Here is a 24705-nt window from a genome sequence, read left to right as displayed (position 1 = left end):
AAGACACAGCGCGCTTTACTCTCAGCGGTGCTGACAGCCCACAGTAGCCCCAGGCAGCATTTCTTCCTGCTTCCAGTTGATACTGGCCAATGGAGGTAGAAGATGGAGGGGGTGACAGAGGGGATGAAATGAGGTCTAGAAGAGGTGTCCTATCATTCTGGAAGGTATATATGCACAGGACGGGCTATGTGCAGGGAGGCTGAATTTGCCTGTGAACTGAGCTGCCATCATCAGGATGTGCTGATTTTGCCAGGCTTTTAAGTACCCTATGTGCCCTTGAGAACCAAAACTAGGAGGCACAGACCTTCTCCGTGTCATTCTCAATCTCCAGAAAAACTTCTGGATCTTCTCCATGATCCGTTGGGACTGGGCACTACCACCAGCACCACCACCAACACTGCCAGTACCAATACCAGCACCAGCACTAGCACCTGCACCTGCAGACACTGTGCTTGTGTCTGTTGTGGGGCCCCAGTTCTGCTGAGCGCTTTGTGACATCACAAAGGGTTTAGTGACTCTTGGTGATGTGAAGTGACATGTGGTGACAGTTGCCAGGGCTACCAGTACCAGTGTTCCCTTTGTAAGGCCCTTGGGGTAGGGGAAAGGGCACATGTGTTCATAGAATTATGCATTTACTGGGGCAATGTGGCTGAAGGAAGCAACCTTGCATACCTGCAGGAGTACATGATGCTCAAGTTTGTTGCTCCAAATCTCTTCTATTGCTGTCATAGAGAGCCCCTCCATTCTCTGTGGTGTGTCTTCATGCCTACTCTGGCTGCAAGTACTGAGTTGCCCTTATCCCCTTAGTTCACAGGCACATCCCCTTCAGTCCTTTCCACAGCATTCCAGCATCCTCCCTTTTCCCTTTAGGGATTGCTGGAGTCCCTTAAGCATCCCTTCCAGGCATGCTTACATCCTTTCTGCTCCCTCCCAAAGCTGCTGGCATAGCCTCTGCTCCCTCCCAATATGCTCGCATGCCTTCCACTTCCCATGGCCAAGCTCATCTCTCTCCTCATTGCACGCTCTCCCCTTTGTGCTTCCATAGCCCAGTGCTTACCGCTCCTCTATTGCCTTCCAGCTGCTCTTGTGGATCCTCTGGTCTCCTCTGGACATGCACTGAGCCTCCACTCTTCCCATTGGCTAAGCTAAGTGCCCCTCAGTGCTTATCCTCCAAATGGGGATTTGGACTGAAAGAGAACACTTTGAATCCTGAAATGACTCTCTGGGTTTTAAGACTAAGGTTTTGGACCCTGAAGTGAGACTCAGAATTTTTCAAATGAAGCTTTGAATCCTCAGCATGGAGGGTTGTGGCTTAAAAATGAGGCGGTGGGCCATGGAATGAGGCTGTAACCTCTGAAAATGGATAGGGATCTGGAATGAAAAAGGAGACTTTGCAGCATGCAATGAAGCTTTGGGCTCCCTGGCTGTCTGGATCTGGAAGAACTTCCTCACGTTATGAGCATATACGCAGTTTATGGCGTTTCCCCCTTGCACCCTGAAAACATCTATACTTTTTGTAACATATTGTTTCCCTTTTAAGAAGGAATAAACCAAGAGTAAAATTTTTTAAATACAATGCAGAGAAGCACAATTTCTCTTCACTTTAGGGGCAGCAGGACACATCAGGGAGCTGGTAGAAACAGGGAAGGGAAATGTCCCTGCGGAAAAGAATGAAGAGCCATTCTCAGGAAAGGGAAAGGCAGAGGCAGTGTCATGCCTTTCCCACAACGGGGGAACAGGGACTTGTAATATCAGTGTTGAAAACAGGAGAAAGAAGAATCGAATTAGATACATTTAAAGTTCAACTCACTGACAAGTAGTCAGTAAATATTCTTGACCTAAAAGAATGTACTTGAGAGGCAGCCCTTCCTAAAGTGAAATCGCTGTCGTGCAGCCTGATGCTTCAGCAATGAGGGCTCAAATTAGGATTTCACTGACTGCCGTAAAGTGATTAACTTATAATCAAAGTTAGAATTATTACAACATTGCTCTTGACCTCTAACGTAATTTGTCATTGGTTATTTGTTAAGGACAGCTTTCTTAAACATCTGCCAGCTCCACTGTGCTCCCTTGTCCTTAAGAACAGATTCTTAGAGGGTTTTGTTGATTGTCACCCTGAAGAGCTGGAAGTTGGCTTTCTTAAAATTTAGCACCCTGGTTTTACTCTTTGTTCCACCTCCCTCAGGTTTGAAACAGCACTGTTGCATGGTCACTACAGCACAGGCAGATCTGCATGTGGACGTGCCTCCATTCACTCCTTTCCTTCTTGCCTTCAGCTTGGGAGTGAGAGGATATAGGCTGCCTTGGATCTTATGTTTTCTCCTGTGGCAAAGCCTGCCTGTACGAGGGCAGGTTGTGGTTCCTCTGCTCCTCTCTTTTTAGCCCCTTTTGACACTTTCAAACCCATTTATTTCATCATGCAACCTCGCAAGCAGACTGAGCAGATTATCTGCCTGCTTGCACCTCACACAGCTCTCCTCGCTGCTGTCACAGGATGCAAATGAAAGGCTCAAGCACTGTGGTGAAAACAGAAATTGGAACAAATGGCAACCAAGAAAGTTATTACTAAAACTAAGGAATTATCAGTTACCCTAAAAATGAGGTTTTGGACCTGAAATGAGACTCTGCATCTTTCAGATGAAGCCATGAACCATCATGTTGTGGCTTAAAAATGAGTAAACCTCTTTCACAAACTGTTACATGTATTTATTTCAGTTTAAAAAGTTTTACTTAAAGCACTGTCCTGTGTACCTGAGGCCTTCTAAGGGTGAGCATATTCTTTCCTTAGTTTCTGTGTCTATGGCTGCTGCACTAGAGCATGTCCTCTCTTGTATCCTAGGACTTTGCTACTCTGCTGTACAATTACTAGATGTGCAGAGGTTAGGCTAAGTAGGATTATCATGGTGGAAAGATAATAAATGAAAAATGCTCACCGGTGTTGTAGGCTTGCAATAAACTCCATGAGGAGTGATCTCCAGAAAGAGATCCTTCCTCAGCAGCAGTCAGCACAGATCTAGGAGAAGTGGAGCCAAGCTCCATTCCTTCTGGTAGCACAGGTGAAGGCAATTCACCTGTGCTCCTGTGGCTGACTCATTGCTTGCCTCAGGTGGTCAATCAGAGGTTCAGGCCGTGATTCAGCAGTTCCTGTACATCTGCTATCACTGCTGTGTTTTCCATCGTGTTGCAGCAATACAGAGCAGAAACTGTGGGCAAGTAAGGTTGCATGCAGCAGGGGAAACTAGGAGTTGAATGTGTCATTGTGTCATTGCTGTGCTTTTTGACTATTCCAGTGCCCGTGTCTGGCAGGGAATTCGGGAGTCTGACTCTCTTCTGTTTTCTACATTACCGAGCTTCCAACTCTAAATAGCACTAGAGTCAGAGGCAAACATCCATCTAGTGTCTCAACAGGGTAAAGCAGGAATTAGAAGGATTTGTCACATATCTTAAGAGTGCCAAGTATCTGAGTAATACGTGTAAAACAAAGAGTTGTGGAATGTAGCATTGCCAACAGATTTTTAGGTGAATTCTGCGGTATTTGCTTCAGACTTCAAAGGATGTTCAGCACCTAGGAGTTCAGTTTGCTCAACTATTCCTAAGGTCATTTTGATAGTTCAGGAACCTTCTTGATTGAAATGGAAAAATTAAGCAGTGGGAAAACAGGGTATTTACACCTGCATTACTCTCTAGCAGCCATTGTGCTCTAGACTTTTATGAACATGAAAGAGGATGTAAGGGGTTATAGCCTTGTCTGGAACACTTTATCATCTATTCACTGTTAGTTCCAGCAGCTACTTTTTCACTAGCTATTAGAAGTATTCCGAAGACACTGACTCAAACAGTATTTCAGTTTGGATTAGGTGTATGAACCTTTGAAGGGGATTTCCCAGTTGTCTCATCTACTGTGCTTTGTTTCGTATTGTAGAGCAGTCAAGAATGCTTGAACTGTTTTTCTTTCAGGTGAAACAAGGAAGAAATGTGCTCTAGGGACTAACTGGCCTTAAGTGCACGGGACTGTGCTAAGCATAGTATGTGTGAAGACCCTTTGAGCTGTGAATATTAAGTTCTCAGAACTGAATTGTTTTGTTGTGCTGTTAGTCTGCAAGGTTAATAGGGTAGGCAGAACTCTGGAGTGCAGCTGCTGCTCCTGTTGCTCTGGTTGGATCTTCTACTGGCTGTCCCCAGATCTGTGCCTTCTCGGAGTCTGCCTACCTTAGCAGTTTCACTCTCTTAAGTTTGCTGGTTTCCTTGTGCAAGTCTGAACGGAAGGTGGAAAGTGTTCACTAGCAGTGACCAGAAAATTCGTGGTGAGGGAAGCTGTCCATATGTAATGTAAATCTCCCTTTCATGCATATGTGATGAGCTAGGATTTGTAAGAAATTGAATATTTTCTATTATGCATCTGCTCACTGCTGTTAAATAGTTCATTTCTTAATTTTCTTTAATTATTTTATGATAAAAAATTGAAGAAATTACAAATTGCTTGTAATGCCTTTGTTTCTGATCACAGTGCAGGTCTTTGCATATCATATTTGAATACTAATTGGTATGTATGTTCTCCCACAAGTGATTTTGCAGGAGACTAATGTTAGTAATTGGGCTACAGACCTCTTGCTTACTAAGCTGTCGTCCAGCTTCACCTCAGCCACGTATTCAGGCTCCCAATTACTCCTTACTTTGTAGCCTTTGTAGCATTTCTTCAGCTAATGTAAAGTCACTGTCCAGAAAAATGAGATGTGCAATGTGAATATAAAAGTGTCTAAATTATTAATGTGTAGGAAAGTGAAGAGGATGTTATCTTGCATTCATAGTAGTAAAAAAATTAAAAAAATTAAAAAAAAATCAGTGTGGTATGTATTTATAGCATTCCTAATTCTATTTTGAAATTATCTGTCATAGGATATTTTGAAGACCAAAAGCATATATAGCTTCAAAAAAGGGAATTTTCTAGTGGATAGATGTTCATCCACTCATGATTTTTCCCTACTCTCTCAAGGTACTGGTCTAAAAGTAGTGTCTTGTTCAGGAAATCTTTTTTCCTGATAATCATCGTAGGTTCAGGAAGCAGCATTGAGGTAAGGGGACACTTTGTGCTTTGCTTCTTAGTATGCTTTCCTAAGACCTGCTCCTGTGTACAGGAGAAGGATGAGAGTCAGGATTGAGGAAAGAAGAATAGGTGAATTTTCAGAGTTCTGTAGTTCTTACAAAGCAGGTATCAAAATATTTTTGTTGCTGATTTTGCAAAAACATTCTGGTCATCTTGGAAGCTCTAAGTTTTATGAAAGTGAGTACTGGGAAGGTTATCTGGCTCTGGAAGCATCTAGCAGATAAGAAGGCAGCTTTAGAACTGCAAGGCGTGATTTCCATGTGTAGGCTCTGTGCTAATCCTGTTTTAGGATCTTCAGACTGTGATGGAAATCTTAAACATTTATTACATGATGATAATTAGTTTTGATAAAGTGAAGCTACTCCTCTTCATGGGAATAAAGAAAATGCATTAAAATATGTAAGAATCAAAATGGTAGCCGGATGTTCTTATGTGGACAATTAAGAATTAAGCAAATTGCTTCATTTGCCTTGAAGCTGTAACAAAGCATGATCCTTGGAGGCAATGCATTTCTTGGACTGCTCTCTGTTTGACTGAAAACAGCAGTTAATCAATGTCTTCCAGGCCTGTAGCCTGAGTTGGCTTTAAGTGGAATGGGATGTTTGATGCACATCAGGGAATAACCAGTAGGAAGGAGGGTAACTTAAAGATTGATTTCTGCACAGAGTAGAAATCTGTATCTCTAGGGCTGCATCAAGTCAGTAGCTAGTAACATGATGAAATAAGAGAAAATTATGCTTTATTCCAAGTACTTGTCAGTATGTATTGATATACTGAAGTTCCTTCATTTTAGAACAAATATCTACAAATACGCTACTACTTCTAATAGAAGAATTGCTTTTTACACATAAACTGGTGTTAAATAACTTATTTTGTGGTGAAGCATGGGCTAGAAGACATCAAAAAAAGACATCAACATTAAACTTTTTCTATGTGATGTATATATTTGAGGGCGTGGTTTCGTTCTGTGCTTCAGTTCATCAGTGAGCTTTGGAATTCTGTGGAGATCTTTTCTGTGTGCTTAAACTAATGCTTCCCTTTCCTGGAGGCATTCAAGGCCAGGCTGGATGGGGCTTTGAGCAACCTGGTCTAGAGGGAATTATCTCTGCCTGTAGAACGAGGTTTGAACTAGAATGTCTCTTAAAAGTCCCTTGTAACCCAAACTATACTATGATTCTAAAATGAAGGTAAAGAAAAGTGGTGTTTTTGAGCCTGATAGCTCATGAGTAGCAAAGATTTTTTTTTTGTCTGATTTTTGGCTAGAAGGTCCTGGAAAGTATGGTGGAAAGAGATCTCAGGAGAATATATTCAATTTTGCTGGCTTTGACCTTAACAACTGTGCCAAATCTACCCCTGAGATGCTTGATCTGGAAACAAAAGCTGATGGGAATTTCCTGGTTGCCCCAAGCAGCCGGTTTTAGTGCTTTACTGCCTCTATTTTTCCTGATGTCCATTGTTGCAATAGAGATTTGTTACTTAGGACCAAAGTTCTGAGTAAATGCATTTTATTAACTCTTTCTTTGCATCTATCTGGTATGGAATAGGACTGAAAGTTTTTCCCCTCAGTCTTTATCTTCACTAGATAAAGGGTTTTTGAACTCTTTCACGTATCATGTTTGTTAAACAACTGATTATTTCTGTAACTTCTGCTTGATCTAGGTCTTTTGTGATCTGCAGCACTGAAAGCTAGCTGAGGTGAACTTTATTAGCTTGGTTCCCTTTTCAGCAATTGGGACTGTGATGCCCTAATGTCTCCATGCACCAAAAACATCAGCCAGATGAAACCTCAAGGAGAGGAGCCCAAAAGCAGAAGTACTGCACTATTCAGATAGAAGGTGGTGGGGTTTCTTTGGACGTAACCTCTAATGATAGTGCTGAAAGGATAAACAGTCATTTAGTTCTGAAGGATGACAAGCAGATATGACCAGCAATAATACTTATAAAATACCAGTGGAACAAATTATTTAGAAACGCCTGTTAGTAGGAACTAATCGAGTTCTGTGTAACCTGGAATATACAGAGCAGGATGCAGCCAAGAATTAATGACAGAGATAATGAAGTGGCATATGGATTCCTTCAGCTGTTTTCATTCCCAGAATAGCCAATTTCAAGGACTAGGAAGGATGAATCAATGGATGCGTAAACATAGCGTTAACATAATTATGTCAAAAAACAAGTTAAAGTATCATGGAATGAGTTTTGTCTCATGTAGTTCTTTGATGCAAGTTTTCCAACTACTCACCCTGGGTACAGAGAACACCAGCCTGCTGCCTCCTCCAGCTATGGAGTTCTATACTGTGAATATAAACCTGTGTTATTAACTGCCCATCTCTCAATTACAGTAGTACATTTGAATACTGTCACATGGATCTCTTAGAATGATTCTGTTTTTTCCTGCCTTGTAAAGATGCCAGTCCAAACATGAGCTAGCTTTTTTTTTTGTTGTTGTTCTCCCTGGGCTGTCTTTTGTGACTTGCATCTGGACTTGAGTCTTTATATCTTCTGTGAAGTCTGCTATTTTACTGTGATCTGTTGTGGATGAACACTTGGGAGGCTTCGCAATAGTAAATGCTGCTACCGTGCTCTATGGGAAGAGGAAAGCATGTCTTTGCATGTGTTCATACTATTAAAGAGGACTTCCACAACTCCCATTCAGGTAATGCAGGAAGTCCAGCAATGAATGATCTAAGTAAAAGGAGGTAGTTCTGCTCGTTTTGATGGTCAATAGATGTTGGCCACCATTTAGTCCTTACTTTTCTGATTATAATAGTGATATTTTTGATACCAGTGTTTGAAGTTCTATATGAGATGTGGAATATTCTTCTGGTCAAAATCTGGTCTGTTTTTGTGGACTTAGGAATCTCACCTAAGTTCTTGTATCATAGAATGGCTTAGGTAGGAAGAGACCTTCAAGATCATCTGGTTCCATCTCCCCTGCTATAGGCAGGAATACCTCCCACTGGACCACGTTGCTCAAAGCCCCATCCAGCCTGGCCTTGAATGCTTCCAGGGAGGGGGCAACCACAACCTCTCTGGGCAACCTGTCTCACCACCTTCACAGTAAAGAATTTCTTCCTGCACGTCTCAAGCTTGTCCAGATCTCTCTGGATAGCATCTCTTCCTTCTAACATGAAATGTGAGAAGGGGCCCATAAGTGAAAGTGAAAAGGCAAGAAGGCTTCATAGTGACTGAGAATGAGGGAGGTGAAGGGGAATAGTTAGAGATAGTTTATAGAAGTAAGAATGTAGAGCTTGTTAGAAAAATAAGGGATGGCAGACACTGGTCTGGGATAGTGAGGGGAAAAAAGGCCATGCCAATAAGGTTTGAGAATAACCCAGAGACCTCTGGCAGGGACGTGATTAGATGTCCACAGGGCTAGAAGAAACCAATTTGGGGGATGCCCCCCCAACAGGTCAGAAGTTTACAGTGAGAAGGGTCAGAAGCCTTTGTGAGGAAAACAACAAATCTTCATCCCATGACCCACAAGAGGGGAGGGTCTGCATGCTAATGAACTCTTGGGGCTGTAATGAATGTGTATCTAAATTCCGGAAAAACTATTGGTTACGTATTAGTTTGGCCTATATCTGTAGCACAATTTTTTCAGACGGTGTGCAAGTTAGGTAGATCTATCACCCTTGCATCCAGCATACACGTGTCACTGGATAAACCATACCTGCTTTGTAATCTTACTTGGGTTACAGAGTTTGATTCTGCATGTCAAGCATGTAAACTGCACCATTCAGCTTGATGTCATGTGTAGATGTCCTGTGGAGTTGCTGATAAAGGAGGGTTTTGGACATGTGCCAGAATGGAACAATCTTACCTACTTTGACATCCAAGATCAGCTGGCATTTCTTTTAAAATCTGACTGCTAGATGATTATATGCTACACACATAGAGTGAGTGCTTCTAGAGGTTGTTTCTGATCTTAAGACAGTAAATCTGTATGATGCTCTGCAACAGACATCCTGCTTTGGGTTGGCATTAACTTGGATGTTTGCTTTTTACTCTTTTTTTTTTTTTTTTCTTCCTACCTGTAAGAAGCTACTAATATATCCTTGTCGAAACCGTTGTCTGCTATTGTCTGCAATCAGTTGCTTGGTTGCCTCATCTGCTGTGACAGAGTCTCAGGGAAAGAAAGCTAACTCAAGGCGTTTCCACAAGGCTCAGGGCTTGTTCCACAATTAGCTGTCCCACTTTCTGATTTGAATAATCTGGTTTAGGTAGTGCATGAGGAGCTACGTCAGAACTCATTGCTCCTTGCAGTCCTTTAGGCCATGTTCAAGCAATGCCTGGAATCTGCAGTAACCTGGGAGATGACAATCTTGGCAAGAGCATTCTGAAAGCATTTTGCACCTTAATAATAATAATAGCATGCGTTAAGCTATTTTGAACAATCTACTGGCCTAGGGAGAAAATCTAGTCTTGTTAGCATGTTGTATGTCTTAATTTTTCCCATCACCACCATAGCAGAAGGGGTATCAAAACTAATGATGGATTATTGTGAAAATGGATCATTGTACTGAAGTAGCTAATGTGAACAACCCCTCTTCTAAAAACCTCTTTGAGAATAAAGAAGAAAATGAGCAGTAAAAAGTATTCACAAATGGGAGTTATTCTGGTAGTAACATGTATTGAAAATGTTAGAGGGAAAGGAATGCTTATCACACAAAAATTGTGGACAGTAATGTCACAAGGAAAGTACTGAGCTATAAAGATTTTCCATTTGTGGACCAACTCAAAACTCTCTGATTTGATTAATGTATCATCAAAGGCGTTTCATCTTGTATCAGTGAGACTCCTTGGCTGTGTTTTTTTTTTTTTTTTTTTTTTTTTTTTTGCCTAGTATACTTGCACCATATAAATAGAGGATAAATGTACCAGAAATAACTATCTGTGTTTGGAACCATTTTCCTTTCTTTTCTACACAGAGAAAGGAGAAAAACTAAAGACTAACTTATATAAGAAGTGACTCTAGGTCAATAAAGATACAGTAGAGTCAAAGCACTGCCATTTGTGTTTGATAAGCTAGATGTAATTCAGGAGATCCTAGAGTGAGAGAATTATTAAGATTTCTATAACTGCATGTGCATTTTCTGCTGAAATGTAATCTTGAGATTCGGGCAGTTCTGCAGTTCTTGATCTAGTAACAATGCTGTTTTTCAAAATTCAGACTTCAGATGTGTAATTGCCATCTGAGATTGTTTTAAAATAGATCAGTGAAGAATGAGTTTTCATATAATTTAGTTTCAGAGTTATCTTAGGAAAAGAGTATGGATGATAACTTAGAGCTTTACCAAATTAAAACTCAATAAAATTGCTGAGAATCCTGCAATTTTGTCCTTGTCATAGAAGAAAGTCATTTAGCATCCTGATTATCTGATATTGACTGTTGTACTCTTAATACTTCATTCTGAAGGAAAAGAGACTGAAATATTTTATCAAAAGAGAAGAACTGTTTGTGATACAGATTTTACTTCTTATTGATCAATCTTTCTTCTTTAAGTAAAACCATCTTTTCTCACTTTTTTTTTTTTTTTTAATTTCTTCTCTAGCTGAGAAATATAGACGGAAATTAGAAGAACTGGAGAAAGAAAAACATTCTTTAAAATTTCAACTTCCTTCTAGACATCCTTCAATTAGCAGTTTTTTGGATAGGTTTGTCACCCAAATTCAAGCAGTATTGTGTTGGGCTGCCGATGGGTAAGTTCGTTGACTCCTTATGTAAAATGACACTTCTGCTTTTCGTGAAGTATGAAACACAGTTTGTGATGAATTTTAATGCAAATTTGTAAGGACCTTCTGGCATAGAAATATGAAGCACATTTACGAAAAGTTGCTGTCTCCTCTTTTTTTCCTATGTTTCATTTAGAATTGCTTTTAAAAAGGCTGATTTGTGAACTGGTGAATCAAACTGAACTTTTCTCAATGATGTTGAGTGAGAATGGGATTGAATCCTGACCCAGCAACAGTGTAAGGCAGTTTGAGTAATGGCTCCTTATGGAGTTAATTCTGATGCTCCTTTTTCAAGCAATGAAAGAGCATTCAAATATCAAGTGAAAACAGGTTATTCTCTGAGATGTGTAGATCTTTGGGAGCTTCCTTTTATGCATCGCTTGTTAGGTGGCAGTAATGCACTCTGCACTGTACAAAGTCACAAAAATAACTTCTCAGCCTTCTCTTGAAGCAAGAACAGCTTCAAAGTCAGGGGGGATGTGAGATGCCTTGCATGACCCAAGGGAGGTAGTTAGCTTAGAAAGAAAAGGTTGTCTTTATTCCTAGATCTTTCTTCAGCTGTGCTACTGGTTACTGTTGTTAAAAGTAAGAGGATTATTCGTTTCCAGGTTTTGGAAGCTATTATCAAATAGCATAAATAAAAGAAGAAAAGCCTTTGATATTTTGGTACCTTGTACATATAAAGGCTGCAATGTTTGCTAGTAAATTTTGGTATATATAAATTTTTAATATATCTGAAATTAGTTAAAATCTCTACAGATAATTTCTCAGTAAATCCTATTATCTATTGAATTTTAAAGGTCTTTTTAGCCAATATGTGTAGAATTTAGTAATGAGAAATGTTTAACTCCACTCTCTATTTTCTTCTGCCTACTGTGCCCCCAAGAAGATGTTTTACTATTACTTAAAGATTACTTTAAAGCATTTTGTCATTAAAATATTTTCCCTGTATGCATTAATTTATAACAATGTTTTTTACTCTAGAGGTGGGGTTGTTTTCTATGTCATATAAATTGATTCCGTATAGCATCCCTGAAGTCTGGCCTGCTAATTTTTATTTAAAAAAAAAAAAAAAAAAAAAAAAAAAAAAAGTATTCTATATATGTGAGTACATATATCTGCTCCAAAAGTAATGCCTTCAAATTTATTTTGTTGACTCATGGCGTCAGAAACAGATAGTGGTGATACGATAGTAGGGGCTGAACCTTCCTGCCAATATTCTGTTACATGTTGTTGCTGCATGACAGATGGCAGCAGAGGGGCAGAGCAGTCTGACAAAGTAATGTCTGACATGGAAGTGCATGGGAAGCAAAGGCATGGCATGGAATTCCTCCATGTGGAAAAAGTTGCACCCACTGACACCTTGATTGATGTTTGCTGAGTGTATGGAGACCAAACAGTGGATGTGTGCACAGTCAGGTGGTGGGTGGTGTGTTTCAGTGATGGTGACAGTGGTCATCTCTGCCATGTTCTGGACTCCCATGCACATATTTGAGTGTGGCATACAGGCTTTTGTTTGTTGTTGGCAAAAGGGTATAGCTAATGAAGATGACTGTGTTGAAAAATAGTATTTTGTGGCTGAGAATTTGTTCTATCAAGTAGTGTTATTATGCTCCTTGTGTCAGAAATAAGTAGGAGGCATTACTTTTGGAGCACCCTATGTGCATTATGGAAGTTTTTCTGTTCTCTTTCTGATGGCTTTATCTGTAACTCTTCTCTTTGCAGAGGTGTGAGAGCATTGCCATTCTTGAGGGTCAGATGAATATTCTCTTACTCCTCACTTTTATGTCTTGAACACTCTCCTTTCTTTGAGCTTGAGTTTGACTGTTGTTGTGCACCTTTTATCTTTCTTGCTTGATTCGTAGCCTTTCACACCACTTTGTCTGCAGTCTGGCTTCTTTGTTGATAGAGCAAGCAAAACTTTGTCTTCACCAGGGGTGAAGAATGGTTTAAAGTTTAACGTTCCAACAGTTTTTTTTAATAAAATACAGCTGGAAAACACTACCACTTCCTCAGGGAAAATTTGTTGGCTTCATTCTTTGTTTTTTGTTTTGAATCAGAACAAAACCACGATCTCCAAGGTTTCTTTTTTCATCTGGAAAATGAAGCAAATTAGACAGACTAGCCCCAGAAGACCAGAACATTATAGATTAACAGTAACCAAGCCAATCTCATCTTTTTGCAAATGAAGAACCTTATAAATTTGAAGTTTATATGGCAAGTTTAATGTGTGAGACTGATATTCATGCCTTGGATTTGTTTTATGTGATTAAGTTACAAGAACAATTTTTGGTAAATATGTTCACTGTCTGACACTGGGATATTGTGGGTGCATGGTAGGAGTCAAGTTTGGATAGGAGCAGTGCCGTGTTCATTTGATCACATAGGCTCAGTGAGATCAGGGAGATCTTGTTTCTGTTTCCTTAAAATCAAACAGACAGAAGTACAGGCAATTTCCCAGGGATTCCAAGAATAACCTTTGTTGATTGTGGAATATTTTCTAAATTTTGATCAGCTGCTCAGAATTTCTATTGCATTCAGTTTTCAGAAAGATACAGATTTTTCTTTCTTTCCTTCTTTCTTTCTTTTTTTTTTTTAATACTCTTCAGAGTTGCTTAGAAGTGTTGTTGTTCAAAACCACAATGATCTGTAATGCTAGGCACACATATGCAGAGATGACCTAGAACCTCACACACAAGTGTTTGATTTACTTTGTCATTGTAGAAATACAGGTACACAATCCTTATGTCAATTTTAAGTATTAATGTCATTTACACTAGAACATCTCCTTTTGCTTCCGTAGGGAAGGGTGTAAAGCACGTGTGTGTTCTAATGATCCTGCAGGAGAGACATGAATCGCTTTTGCTCCATATTGTTAAACAACTGTGCATGGAGATCGTAACTGTGTGATTAGTCCTGCTTGCACCACTTCTGATGCATGTTTTGTGTGTGGCACGAATGTATCTTTTGCAAGATAACAGTGTGAAATCATGCTTTAAAACCGTCCATCTGAGATGAGACAGTTTTTTGTTTTTTTTTTTTTAATTTTTAAACAAGATGTTGAAATGTATCATTATCTTTTATGTGGAAATGCATATGCTTGTCTCTAGAGATGGACATGGACATGCAATTGGTCTTACAAATGCACAAGCCCTTATGCAGAAATGTGTGACAGAATAGGTTTGCCTTGCTTGCAGGTGCGTTTTGAGAGGATTATTATAAACTTGACACTTAATGTAACACACTGATTGCCTTGGGGTCCAATCATGCAAAGATTTACAGCTGAGAGTTGTACCAACCACTGTGAGGAATCCCACTGACTGCGATTTTGAAAGAACTCGCTGTGCAAGAGGAAAAATAAAATCTGGCATTGTGGAGCAAACGCTCCAGATGATCTCTAGTGTGGGTTCCAAAAGCTGACAGAAGCTGCAAAAATGGCTTTGGCAAGTTTCTAAACTTCTGTCTAAAAGAGATTTCTCTCTGTATTGATAGAAATTACATGCCTTAGTTTTGTCTCTTTGAAGGCGGTGAAGGATAAATTTCTGAAAAGTGAAGTAGCTGGGGGAAGCCTCGAGCTACATAAGTTTTCCTTTTACTTTCTTCAGCGTGTTGTAAAAACAGTGTAAATGTTTGATATAATAAGGAAGATATGCCAAGGAGAATGTCTTGTTCTCTAACTGTGTAGATGTTTAAGATGTAATCGTTCTGGTGATGGAGTGTTACAGCTCTGAAGGTAACATGTAGTATTCTTGTCTCTTTAATCTTTGTGAAGTCAATACCCAGTGAGAAAACTGACTTTTAGCTTTTGTCTTTCCTCTCTGAAAAGGCATGGAAATGAAGAAACCCAGCTTTGGCACGAAAACAGACATAAACTGTTGAGATCCACTTACCAGGAGAGGATACAGGTTTTGGCCATGAAACGAAATGACCTTTTGCAAGAAAAGAAATGTTTACAGGTAAAAGGACTGCCAAGTTATCTATAATAACCAGTGCTGTGTGGGGGAAAAGCTTGTAAGCTGCCACATAGAATTAAATAAACTTATTGTAGTATTTTGTTCAGTGCAGCAATTAAAGCCTTGGCTGTAGTCCATTTGATAATCTAAGTGATGATTGGAGATGGCAGCCATAGGAGTTGTGTTAATCTCATTAAAGAAAAGCAGAGCTGGAAGGCTCAGTGGCTTGTGTGCATGCTTTAATTTTTCCTGTTAGCCTTCTAAGTGTGCTCCTTATGTTCTAATTTGCCATTTTTAAATTTCACTAATCTTCAGAAGTTTTTATTTGAAGACGGGAAGAATTTTGGAGGAAGCAATCTGTGACCAATTTCTGGTTAGATTTGATTATCAATATGTGATTTGCCAGCTTTTGATCCTGAAAGGTGATCAAAATGTTTCAGTACAATGCAGCAGTCTATATGGAGCACTTGTCATTTGCCAATGATAGCTTTACACTGTCACATGATGTCAGTGTTGTGGTAATGGTTGGTAATTGGTTGAATGTTTTAAGACAGGTTCTGTCCAATTGTAAATCTACAAGCTTTTATGTATATTTCAGGTTTTTTTTCTCTGTCCTTCAAAAATCCGTTTACTATCTATTACAAGTCTTTGCTCCATCTCCTTTTAAACTTCAGTGATCACACTCAGCAGTTGGACATCTTAGCTTTATTTCTGTGCTCTTTCTTTCCCTGAAATCTCATTAATTTTGTTTTCCTCCTTTTTGAATCCAATACCACAATGAACTGTGTATTCACATGAATACATGAGTACGCATATATGTGTACGTGTTTACATGTACATGTACGTATACATATATCTGTACATGCGTATACATATAGAGAAGAAATGGAAAAACATCTTAGAAGACCATTGCAAACTCTTTTGATCAAGTCATCATTGTTTAGATTTATTTCCTCAATCATCAAGAGTGGGTGTAGTTTAGATTTAGCGGTGTCCAGAAAACTAGTTTTTGTAATCCTCATCATCCAGCCATGTCAACACAATAAACTGAAAAATGATGTCCTTAAGACTTGATGCCAGGTAATGTTTCTGTGGTTGTTTTGGGTGTATTTCTATATAATGATGCTAGGGACAAATTAGCATGCCCTTTACAGGCACGCTATGAAGGCTTGTCAAAATGACCATGAATTCTGCGTGCTGAAGAAATCTGACCAGTAATGGTTGGTGACTCCTGGCATTTCTTAAAAATTGATCTAGCCTAAAATCACACGTAATCTGATTTATTTATTAATTTTCCTCCGCCCTACTTTCCCTTTCCTTTTGCTGTCTCTTCTCCCATTTCTGCATTCACCTTCTGGGCTTCTAAAGTGCATGTGACAGTATCTAAAATTTACATTGTAATATTTCTACCGTGACCTATACTTTGTGGACAACGTGAGCTTGTACATGAAATCAGGAGCCTCACAATCAGTAGTGATTAGCTGTCATGTTAGAAATCTCAGTTTAAACTCAAATCCAAAAAGTAAACCTCTGGGTTATGTTTAGTGAGCTAAATATCATCTGTTGCTCCATGCTGAGACTTTAAGTCCTTTTTATCCATCCCTGGAGGCTGACCCAGAGCACATTAAAGGCTCCTTGACATTTCTGGAAAAGAGAGAAAATTCCAGCTTGCAGGCTAAAATTTCCATTCTCCCAAGAATAAATGTATACTGTTCCTGAGCAGAATAGTTTTTTCTTTGTGAATGCTGATTCTGGTATCTGAGTTGTAAAAATGTTTCAGTATTAAAAGTGTATTTTTAAAACCAAATTCTGTTCATCTCCTGTTCTGTTCCCCTTTAGGCCGCGTATTGCAGCGATTGCAATTACTACATTTTCAAAGAATATGAAGGTCTTTGTATTAAGTAGAGCTATTAGGATTTTGGCAGTATTCCCAATCCAGTAATACAGAAACAGAATTGTCCTTTGTGCACACTAAAAGCCTGATTTGAGACTCAGAGAAACAAAACTGATGCTTTTGGCCTGCTGACCTTTTTGTTCTTGACAAATGCCTGTGGGTTGAAATACGGGCCACTCTGTTTTCTTGTAGCTAAATCTGAAAGAATAAAAAGGAAGAAAACAATTGGTAAATGTAGTCCACAGCATTAATATAAGTAGAATTCTTCGAGCCACTTCAGTCTTTTAATGTGCAAGCATCTATTTCTTCTTGTTTTAAGTAATACTCATGGTGTCAGAGAGCTTGCTAGAGCAACAAACCTGAATACATTTGTTTATAAAGTGAATATTAGTGAACTGAACTTCCCTTAAAATACACTGAAAATGTTAAAAGAACCTGAAAGTCAGTTGTATAAGCATGCTATTTTTTTCCTGAATGTCTGCTTTATATATTGTTGAAAATGGAAAATGCTTCTTGAGATAGATACAAAGAATAACATTTTGTCTTCATTACTCAATATTTGGCTTCCAAAGCTTTTTACTCTGCACCATTGAAACCCTCTTTGGATGCAGATTCATTACTTTGTGAATGGGCTCTCCTTAAAACATTAATCAACATGGTATCTGAGTGATTCAAACCGACTTAATTTTGTCTCTGCAATTGCCCTGGAGTGAAGAGACGTTTCTATTGCCATTTTACAGATAGAGAATTAAGTAGTGAATTATAATAAAAAGCTACATGGTACTTTTTAAAGTGAATTTTGTAATGCCTACTTACTTACCTGGAAAAGGTCCCTGAAAAAGGTCTTTTCTCTTTGATTGGTCTGAATATGGTAATGGGGTATTTGAGCTTTGATTTCTGTTGAGAGTCTCTGGGTAGCACTTCAAAGACTCTTCCTTTTGATTGTGTGGAAGATGGTGAGCATTCAGTCTGTGACTGTGCATGCAGATAATAGATTAAGTGGCTTGCAGTTTCACGGAGAACATAAGAAATGTAGAAATAAAAGCAGATGCTCCAGTATGACATTCAACAACTTAGCAAATAGCTCTCCTTTGATTTTTTTTTTTTTTTTTTTTTTTTTTTTTTTCTTTTTCCCTTAACTCACTTTTCAAATCCGAGGATAAGTGAGCCAAGGGCCATATATTAAGTAATTTTAGTAACTAGACAACTCAGATTCCTTTATGAAGTGCTCCTTCCAAGCTGTCTCTTGGATTTCCAAGGAAAAAATGGAATATTCTTTTGCAAGAAACACCACTACCATAAAATGTTTAATATTGAATGAGAAGTCTAGAGGAACCACTGCAGGGATATGCTGCAGTAGGATGGACAGGTTGTTGATCACTTGCCAGTCTGACGCAGGATTCTATGACTGCGGTTGGACTGAGATTTTTTTTTAAGTTTTTAACAAAAGTTTTTTAACTTAGGAAGTACTGGGGATAGGCAAAATGTGCCTGTCACAGATGATTCCGTCATAGGAATTTGAAATACGGTGTTGAGAAGCATGGGGGGAGTTTCAGACAGTACAATTGCTAGAGCTTCTAAGCACAATGGATTTAAGAAATTTTGCATGTCAACAGAAGGCTGTCTACTCATCTAGTGTTGCATTAAATGGAACAACCTTAATTTATGCTATTTCTTATGCTATTTTCCTAGGAGCATGGCCATTTCTTTGATTTTGTTCATAGTAAACTGAGCTTTCTGTTCTATGCAGAAAGAAATTGAAGACCTCCGAGTGAGACTGTCTGTGTTAGAAGAAAAAGATCAACAGCTACAGAGAGAAATTGAAGAACAAGATAGACTTATTCAGCCACAGGACTGTGAACTGACTACTTTACTTGGCTGTGTCTCTTTGAGAGAGCTACAGGAAATAAGCAAGGCTGTAGATGACACTTTAGCATCCTCCTATCAAATTCCATTCAGTTTGGATCTACCAGGGACAATAAAGAGGTATTTAAATATCAATACGTTATCATTGATGTAAAGTCTTGTACCTTTCCAGTGTGATGTAGAGTTCACTACCAGTTGTTTTGTTAGTAATCATGCCTGCTAATTACCTGGATTTGGAAAGTTAAGAATTTCTAAGAACAGATATTGATGTTCTAATATATCCTTCCTTAGGAATGAGGACCTTGTAGTGATTTAAAGATTTTGTACTTCATATTTTTATGTAAAAGAGTCATCAACAGAAAGCATTAGATGATAGGTATTAACAATTGATGGATTTGATTTTAATTATTTTTTGGTAACTGGTGATATTTATTTCCTAGCTTGGTAATGCAGTAATTGCAGCATATTTCTCAGTCTGAAAATGTGCACCAGGCACCATCCAAATAAATATTAGAGCTGTCTCTTGCTTCAATGAACTTCCAAAATAATAAAGACTGCTATGAAGAATGTTAGGCTCAGACATTGGAATTGAGGTAGTGGGGGAAGGGATAGGGCTTGAAGGCTTTTGAGACACCTACAGTTAAATGCAAAGCATATGATTCTTTTAGATGGAAATGTAGCTACTTTTAGTAACATTTTTTTTTTTTAAATGACCTCATCTTTATTTTAAAAAAGGCAATAGAAGAATTTCAGCACCTAAACATTATAGACAGTCAATGAAATGTCAGTGATGGAACTTGGAAAGTGTTATTTCTTCTGTGTCATCAGGACAAAATAGAATTCCTATTTCTCCTAACTTTCTTTCCTTCCAGATAAGCAGTAGTTGTGTTGCTTTCTCATCTGTTTCTCCTCTCTTTGCATTTATTGGATTTAGATTATTTGTATTAACATTCATGAGAAGCTGCTGCTCATGTGTGCTAATTTATACAGGTTTTTTCTTAAAGTCAGCAGAATGTCTCATAGAAGACATCCCTCTGTTTTGGAGGCTTGTTTAAAATTTTAAATTAGGTTGTGGGAATCTTGAATTTAGTTTGTTTTAATGGTTGCTTATACTTATGTTTCAAAGATTGAGGAATTAAAGGTTTCAAACAGTCTGAGAATATATACTTTGATTCGAGTTTTCTCTTAGTTTTGGGTTTGCTTACAAAAGAATATTCAGGTTTATTTTTTTTCACTCACATTGCTGATGCAACATTTTAGTTGCGCTTACTCTTTAAGAAACTCTTTAATAATGTCTTAAATTAGTACTGGTTCAGGAGCAGCTTCCTCTGAGTTATTCACTCACCAGTGCCATGAATAACATATTCACTTGAAAGAAATCAGGCATTTGTCATTGGAAGTGAGTTCAGAACTTTAACAAAGATGTATGAATACTTTTTTTTTGTTCATTTTTGAATCAGCCCTAGAATGATTCTTTTTTGTTTTCATTTTGTTTGTTGATCAAATTTGGTAATCATGGGAGCCGATGATTCATAGAATCATAGGAGAGGTTTTCCATAGTCATAGAATCATAGAATGGCCTGGGTTGAAAAGGACCAGAATGATCATCTAGTTTCAACCCCTCTGTTGTGTGCAGGATTACCAATCACTAGACCAGGCTGCCCAGAGCAACATCCAGCCTGGCCTTGAATACTTCCAGGGATGGGGCTTCCACAACCTCTCTGGGCAACCTGTTCCAGTGTGTCACCACCCTCTGGGTGGAAAAACTTCCTCCTAGAATCTAACCTAAACCTCCCCTGTCTTAGTTTAAAACCATTTCCTTTTGTTCTATTGCTACCAATCAATCTAAACAATTGTTCCCCCTCCTGTTTATACACTCCAAGTATTGGAAGACCGCAATGAGGTCTCCCCAAAGCCTTCTCCAAGCTAATCAAGCCAATTCCCTCAACCTTTCCTCACAGGAGAGGCGCTCCAGCCTTCTAATCATTTTAGTGGCCCTCCTCTGAACCTTTTCCAAGAACTCTGCATCTTTCTTGTTCTGGGGGCCCCAGGCCTGCACACAGTACTGCAGATGGCCTCTTCCCTTGCCTGTGTTTTTTGGATCCCTTAGTTTAAACCACTTGCTTCTTTAGGTACCTGAAATAATTCCAGGGCTGTTCTGTGTGACGGTCATGTATGTTTCCAGGATGGGTTCTCAGCCACTTTTTGCTTCCAGAGTAAAATATATTTCCAGAAGTGATGAGAAAAGTAATATACTCCTGCATTGGTTTCAGCTAATAGTGTGATATCTGTGAAATATTACTCTCAAAGCGATGGGTGTTTTTTTAAATCCATGCAATCCATCATACCTTGGATACAGTGATCTTATATTTGCATCCAGTTATACTGTTTTTTTTTTTTTTTTTCTTTATGTAAGATGAAAACATTGCAAATGCATAATAAGTCAGCTAGCATGTGTACAGTTCCAGTGGGCCCATGGAAGTCCTCCACATTGTCATAAAGTTATAGGGTAAATTCCTGCTGAAAGCAGGGCTACAATTTCAAAGTGAGATCATGTCCCTTAGGGCCCTATCTATCTTGGTTTTGAATATCTCCAAGGAAAAAGATCTTGCAGCCTCGCTTCGTGTCCTATCTTTGACCACTCCACTGTGTACTCCTCTCCTACTGTATCTTGCCAGAATTTCTCTTGTTGCAACTTTCATTGACTTATCCTAGATCAGTATGTCTTGTGAAAGACAATGTTAGGTAAAAGGTTGAAAACAAAACCAGTTCTGCATATTAGTTCTGAATTTCAGAGTCTTATGATATTAAGTAGCAATGTTCATTTTATTTTATGATCTATTACTTAAGAAAAAGTTTATTTTTTTCTGAAGTTTGGGCTACATATGTGAGAAATAAATAGACCTGTAATTAAAAACAGTGTTTATGTAGAAAGTCTGGTAGAAATACTGGTAGGCTGCTGACTGATGGCAAGTTTCTGGGTACCAGAATGAAAGATACTGTGCATTCTAACTGTATTGTGCTAGTCAGTAAAGTAGTGCTGTAATGTGCTTTTGCATAATTATTTGTTGAGTTGCTTTCAGCACTAGGATAGCACAGGGCTGATGTGAAGCATCTCTTAAGATAATTTCCGCTATAATGAATCATGTTCAGTAGCTTGCATCTCACCACAAAAATACAAATTATTTGGCTTTTCTTGGTCTAAATGTTATCAGCTAGAAAGTTATTAAAGCAAACTTAAGGGAAAGTGAGAGAACATCTTAAATGAAGAATAATTACCCAGATAGAATGTAACATTAGCTTGAGCATTGTTTCAAGCTTATTTTTCTTGTCAAGCATTGTTATTTTCAGGAAGATTAATAATCCTTTGTTTAGCTTTGTTTATCTTTTTTATGTGGTAGATTTTTTTTTGAAAATTATAAGCCTTTGTCAATAATTTTAACATGCTTAGAGTTTGAAGACTTGAGAAATGTTACATGCTTTACTCTGGGATCTTTCTTGAGGTCTAGTAGAGGCCTAGGTTAAAGCAGGGGCAGGTAATTTTCAGTCAAGCTAACTAGTGATTTGACAGGGATTCTTATCCAGGTTGAGACCATAAAATATGGTTATTTTGCGCATCAAGACAGGATTAATTACCCTTGATAAACTAAAGGGCATAATCGTTATAAAATGAGGAAATTGCTCAGACTCCTTGCATGGGGGTTCTGTGCTAGAAACGTTCAAAAAGTGGTAGGAGCAGCTGGTCTTTCGTGTGCTCTGACATTATTGTGTGTTACTTGAAGACTATATACTGAAATCAGAGAAAAATAGTTCTGAGTGTTAAGTGTGAAGGACTTATTCCTGGTGATTGCAAAGATAAAAAAACAACACAATAAGTACAATTGCCATATCCTTCACTGACGAGGGGGCAGTTAAAAATATGTATTTCTGAAACTGTGTAGCTTGTATCTTATTATAAGGTAAGACAACGTTAATTATTCGACTTATTCTCTACAGTGCCCATTCTTTCCTTTTTTTCATAATGGAATCTTGCTTCTATCTGTGGGGAAGTTTGCACTGTTCATATTTAGGTTCATTGAGTATTTTTAGTTTTGATTTTACATTTATCTCCATACATATATATATGACCGCGCAGTGTGTCATCCTTGAAATAAATTACACAGTTCCATATGGGTTATTGTCTAGGCAATGGATGCTGGTTGAAGGAAAGAAATTCAATTAAATATCTTTCAAAAATTTGAATCCTCCACCTCTTTTTCTGTCCCTCTTGAATGGAGCAATTTTTAATTGGTAGGAATATTTTCCACAGTGTAGATGTGGGATCTTCTAAAGATATGAAAATTTTCTACTCTGTGTATTAGTTATTATAGGACTGTCTTGGCTGGTGGCACAAGGAACTGACCTAGAAGTTTTATGCAAAAAGTTCAGTCTGTTTTAGTTACCTGGAGCTTATCTGAAAAAGATTAATTCAAAGTGAAATGGAAATGTTCAAGGGACTGAAAACCTTATTATGTGGAATGTACTCAGAGCATTCAGCAGCTTCAGTTTAGGCTAAAGCCTGGTGAAGCTAAGAAAGGTGTTCTTTCTAGTGAAGATAGTTTTCTAGGGAAAAGCAGGGAGGAAAAAACTTGTATGTAGTTTCCCTTATTAAGTTAGGAAAAGTAGAAGCACCATTGAGAACGGTCTACTATTGTTAGGACAGTTGGCATTATGCATGCTTTGTTGCTCTTCAAAATATATGTCTACTTGAAATTTCTAGTCATGTTAGTGGTTAGCAAGCTACGTGAAATTACAGAGGAAGTCTGAGTGTAGCCATGAGCACTCACATCAGCCTTTCCACAAAAATCGTGACTTTGCAGATTTGTATTTAGATGAAACAAAACAAATGGTACCCTATCATTCCAAAAAGGTATGTATTTTTTTCAACAAAATGTGAATTTTGTCCAGAGAAGTCTTTTTTAAATGTATGATATAAGGTTTTCTTTGGCTATTTCTGAGAAAATGCATACATATTAAAAATATCCTCTGAAAACAGAGACATAGTGCAAATACAAAGAGCAAAGGGATGAAATGGATTTAGAATATCTAAAAGTTTCTACTATTTGAGGAGAGAAATATATGAGAATATTTCTTAGTGTTTGGTGGGCCCATATGTAGGATAGCAGAGAAGTTGTACTTGGAATGCCTGATACTCTGGGCCTTTATGTCTTGGAGTATTTTATTCTTTCTGGGATGATTTGAGCTTTTTTGTTATCTGCACTTTTTCTTGATTTTATTAATCTAATGGTGCTCTGTTATAGGTAGAAAGTGATATTGGTAGATTGGTTGATAGAAGCAAACTAATCTCAACTTTTTTTTATATTCTTGAACATCTTGAGAGATTGCTATGCCATGATGTGAATCAGACCATGAAGACAGTTTAGTAGACCTCTAGGCATAATGTGTCATTTTGAGCTGCTTTCTGGCCTCATTTGATGCTGGAGGACTTAGTTGGTCCAGGGACTGGGTACACATGCAGCTGTTTTAAGTTAGTTGCTGTTGCATTCTACTTCTGATGCAACTTGATTTAGTTGTCTGTCTTGAGCTGTCAGGTGGGCTGACAAAGCAGATAATTTCTGTAGTGGCCACTACAGCTAGGGTTTAATCACTGAATAATGGGAGTAAAGAAGAGCAAGCTCTTGGGCGTCTCAGTAGTTGAATTAACTTAACTTTATGGGTCTGAAGAAATGGAAAAACAGATTGCATATGAATTACATCACTTGAAGAAGCTCTGCACAAAAAATTGTTCTTCCTGTTTTTTAACTTGTTCCATCCATAAGCTTTGGACATGGGAGTCTTCAAGACTTCTGGCAGCTTCAGTTTCCCCTGCAGGTCTGCTTGTGTTGGCTTAATTTGTAACACTATCATTTTTCCATTGACGTGAAGACAATTCATGGGCCAATCTGAGTATTAGTTTACTAGTTTGACTTAAGGCCTTCCAAGTCACTCTGATTTTATTTTTTTTTCAAAGCTCAACATGGGAATGTAGGCCTCTTCTTCCTGACAGGAGAGGTTTCTGACTGCACTACGTGAGGTGAACCAAAATACAGTTATGAGGTTCTTAATACAAAACAGTGCTTTTACTGCTACTGCTATAATAGCTAGATATGATA

The 24705-nt window shown here is 38.4% G+C and overlaps 1 protein-coding gene across 1 annotated transcript in view; it reads left to right on the top strand.

The window, feature by feature from the left end:
- The window catches only part of DISC1 (DISC1 scaffold protein), a gene marked incomplete at both ends in the record, with an annotated part of 205343 nt that overhangs the window by 55511 nt on the left and 125127 nt on the right, over positions 1-24705 (top strand). The window contains 3 exon segments of the mRNA XM_079549936.1: positions 10660-10807; positions 14667-14796; positions 18438-18673. Coding sequence (XP_079406062.1) covers positions 10660-10807; positions 14667-14796; positions 18438-18673 — 514 coding nt within the window.

This window comes from Tetrao urogallus (genome assembly GCF_951394365.1).
Source record: "Tetrao urogallus genome assembly, chromosome: 2".
Taxonomy (NCBI): domain Eukaryota; kingdom Metazoa; phylum Chordata; class Aves; order Galliformes; family Phasianidae; genus Tetrao; species Tetrao urogallus.
This window is presented reverse-complemented; position numbering and strand designations above follow the sequence as displayed.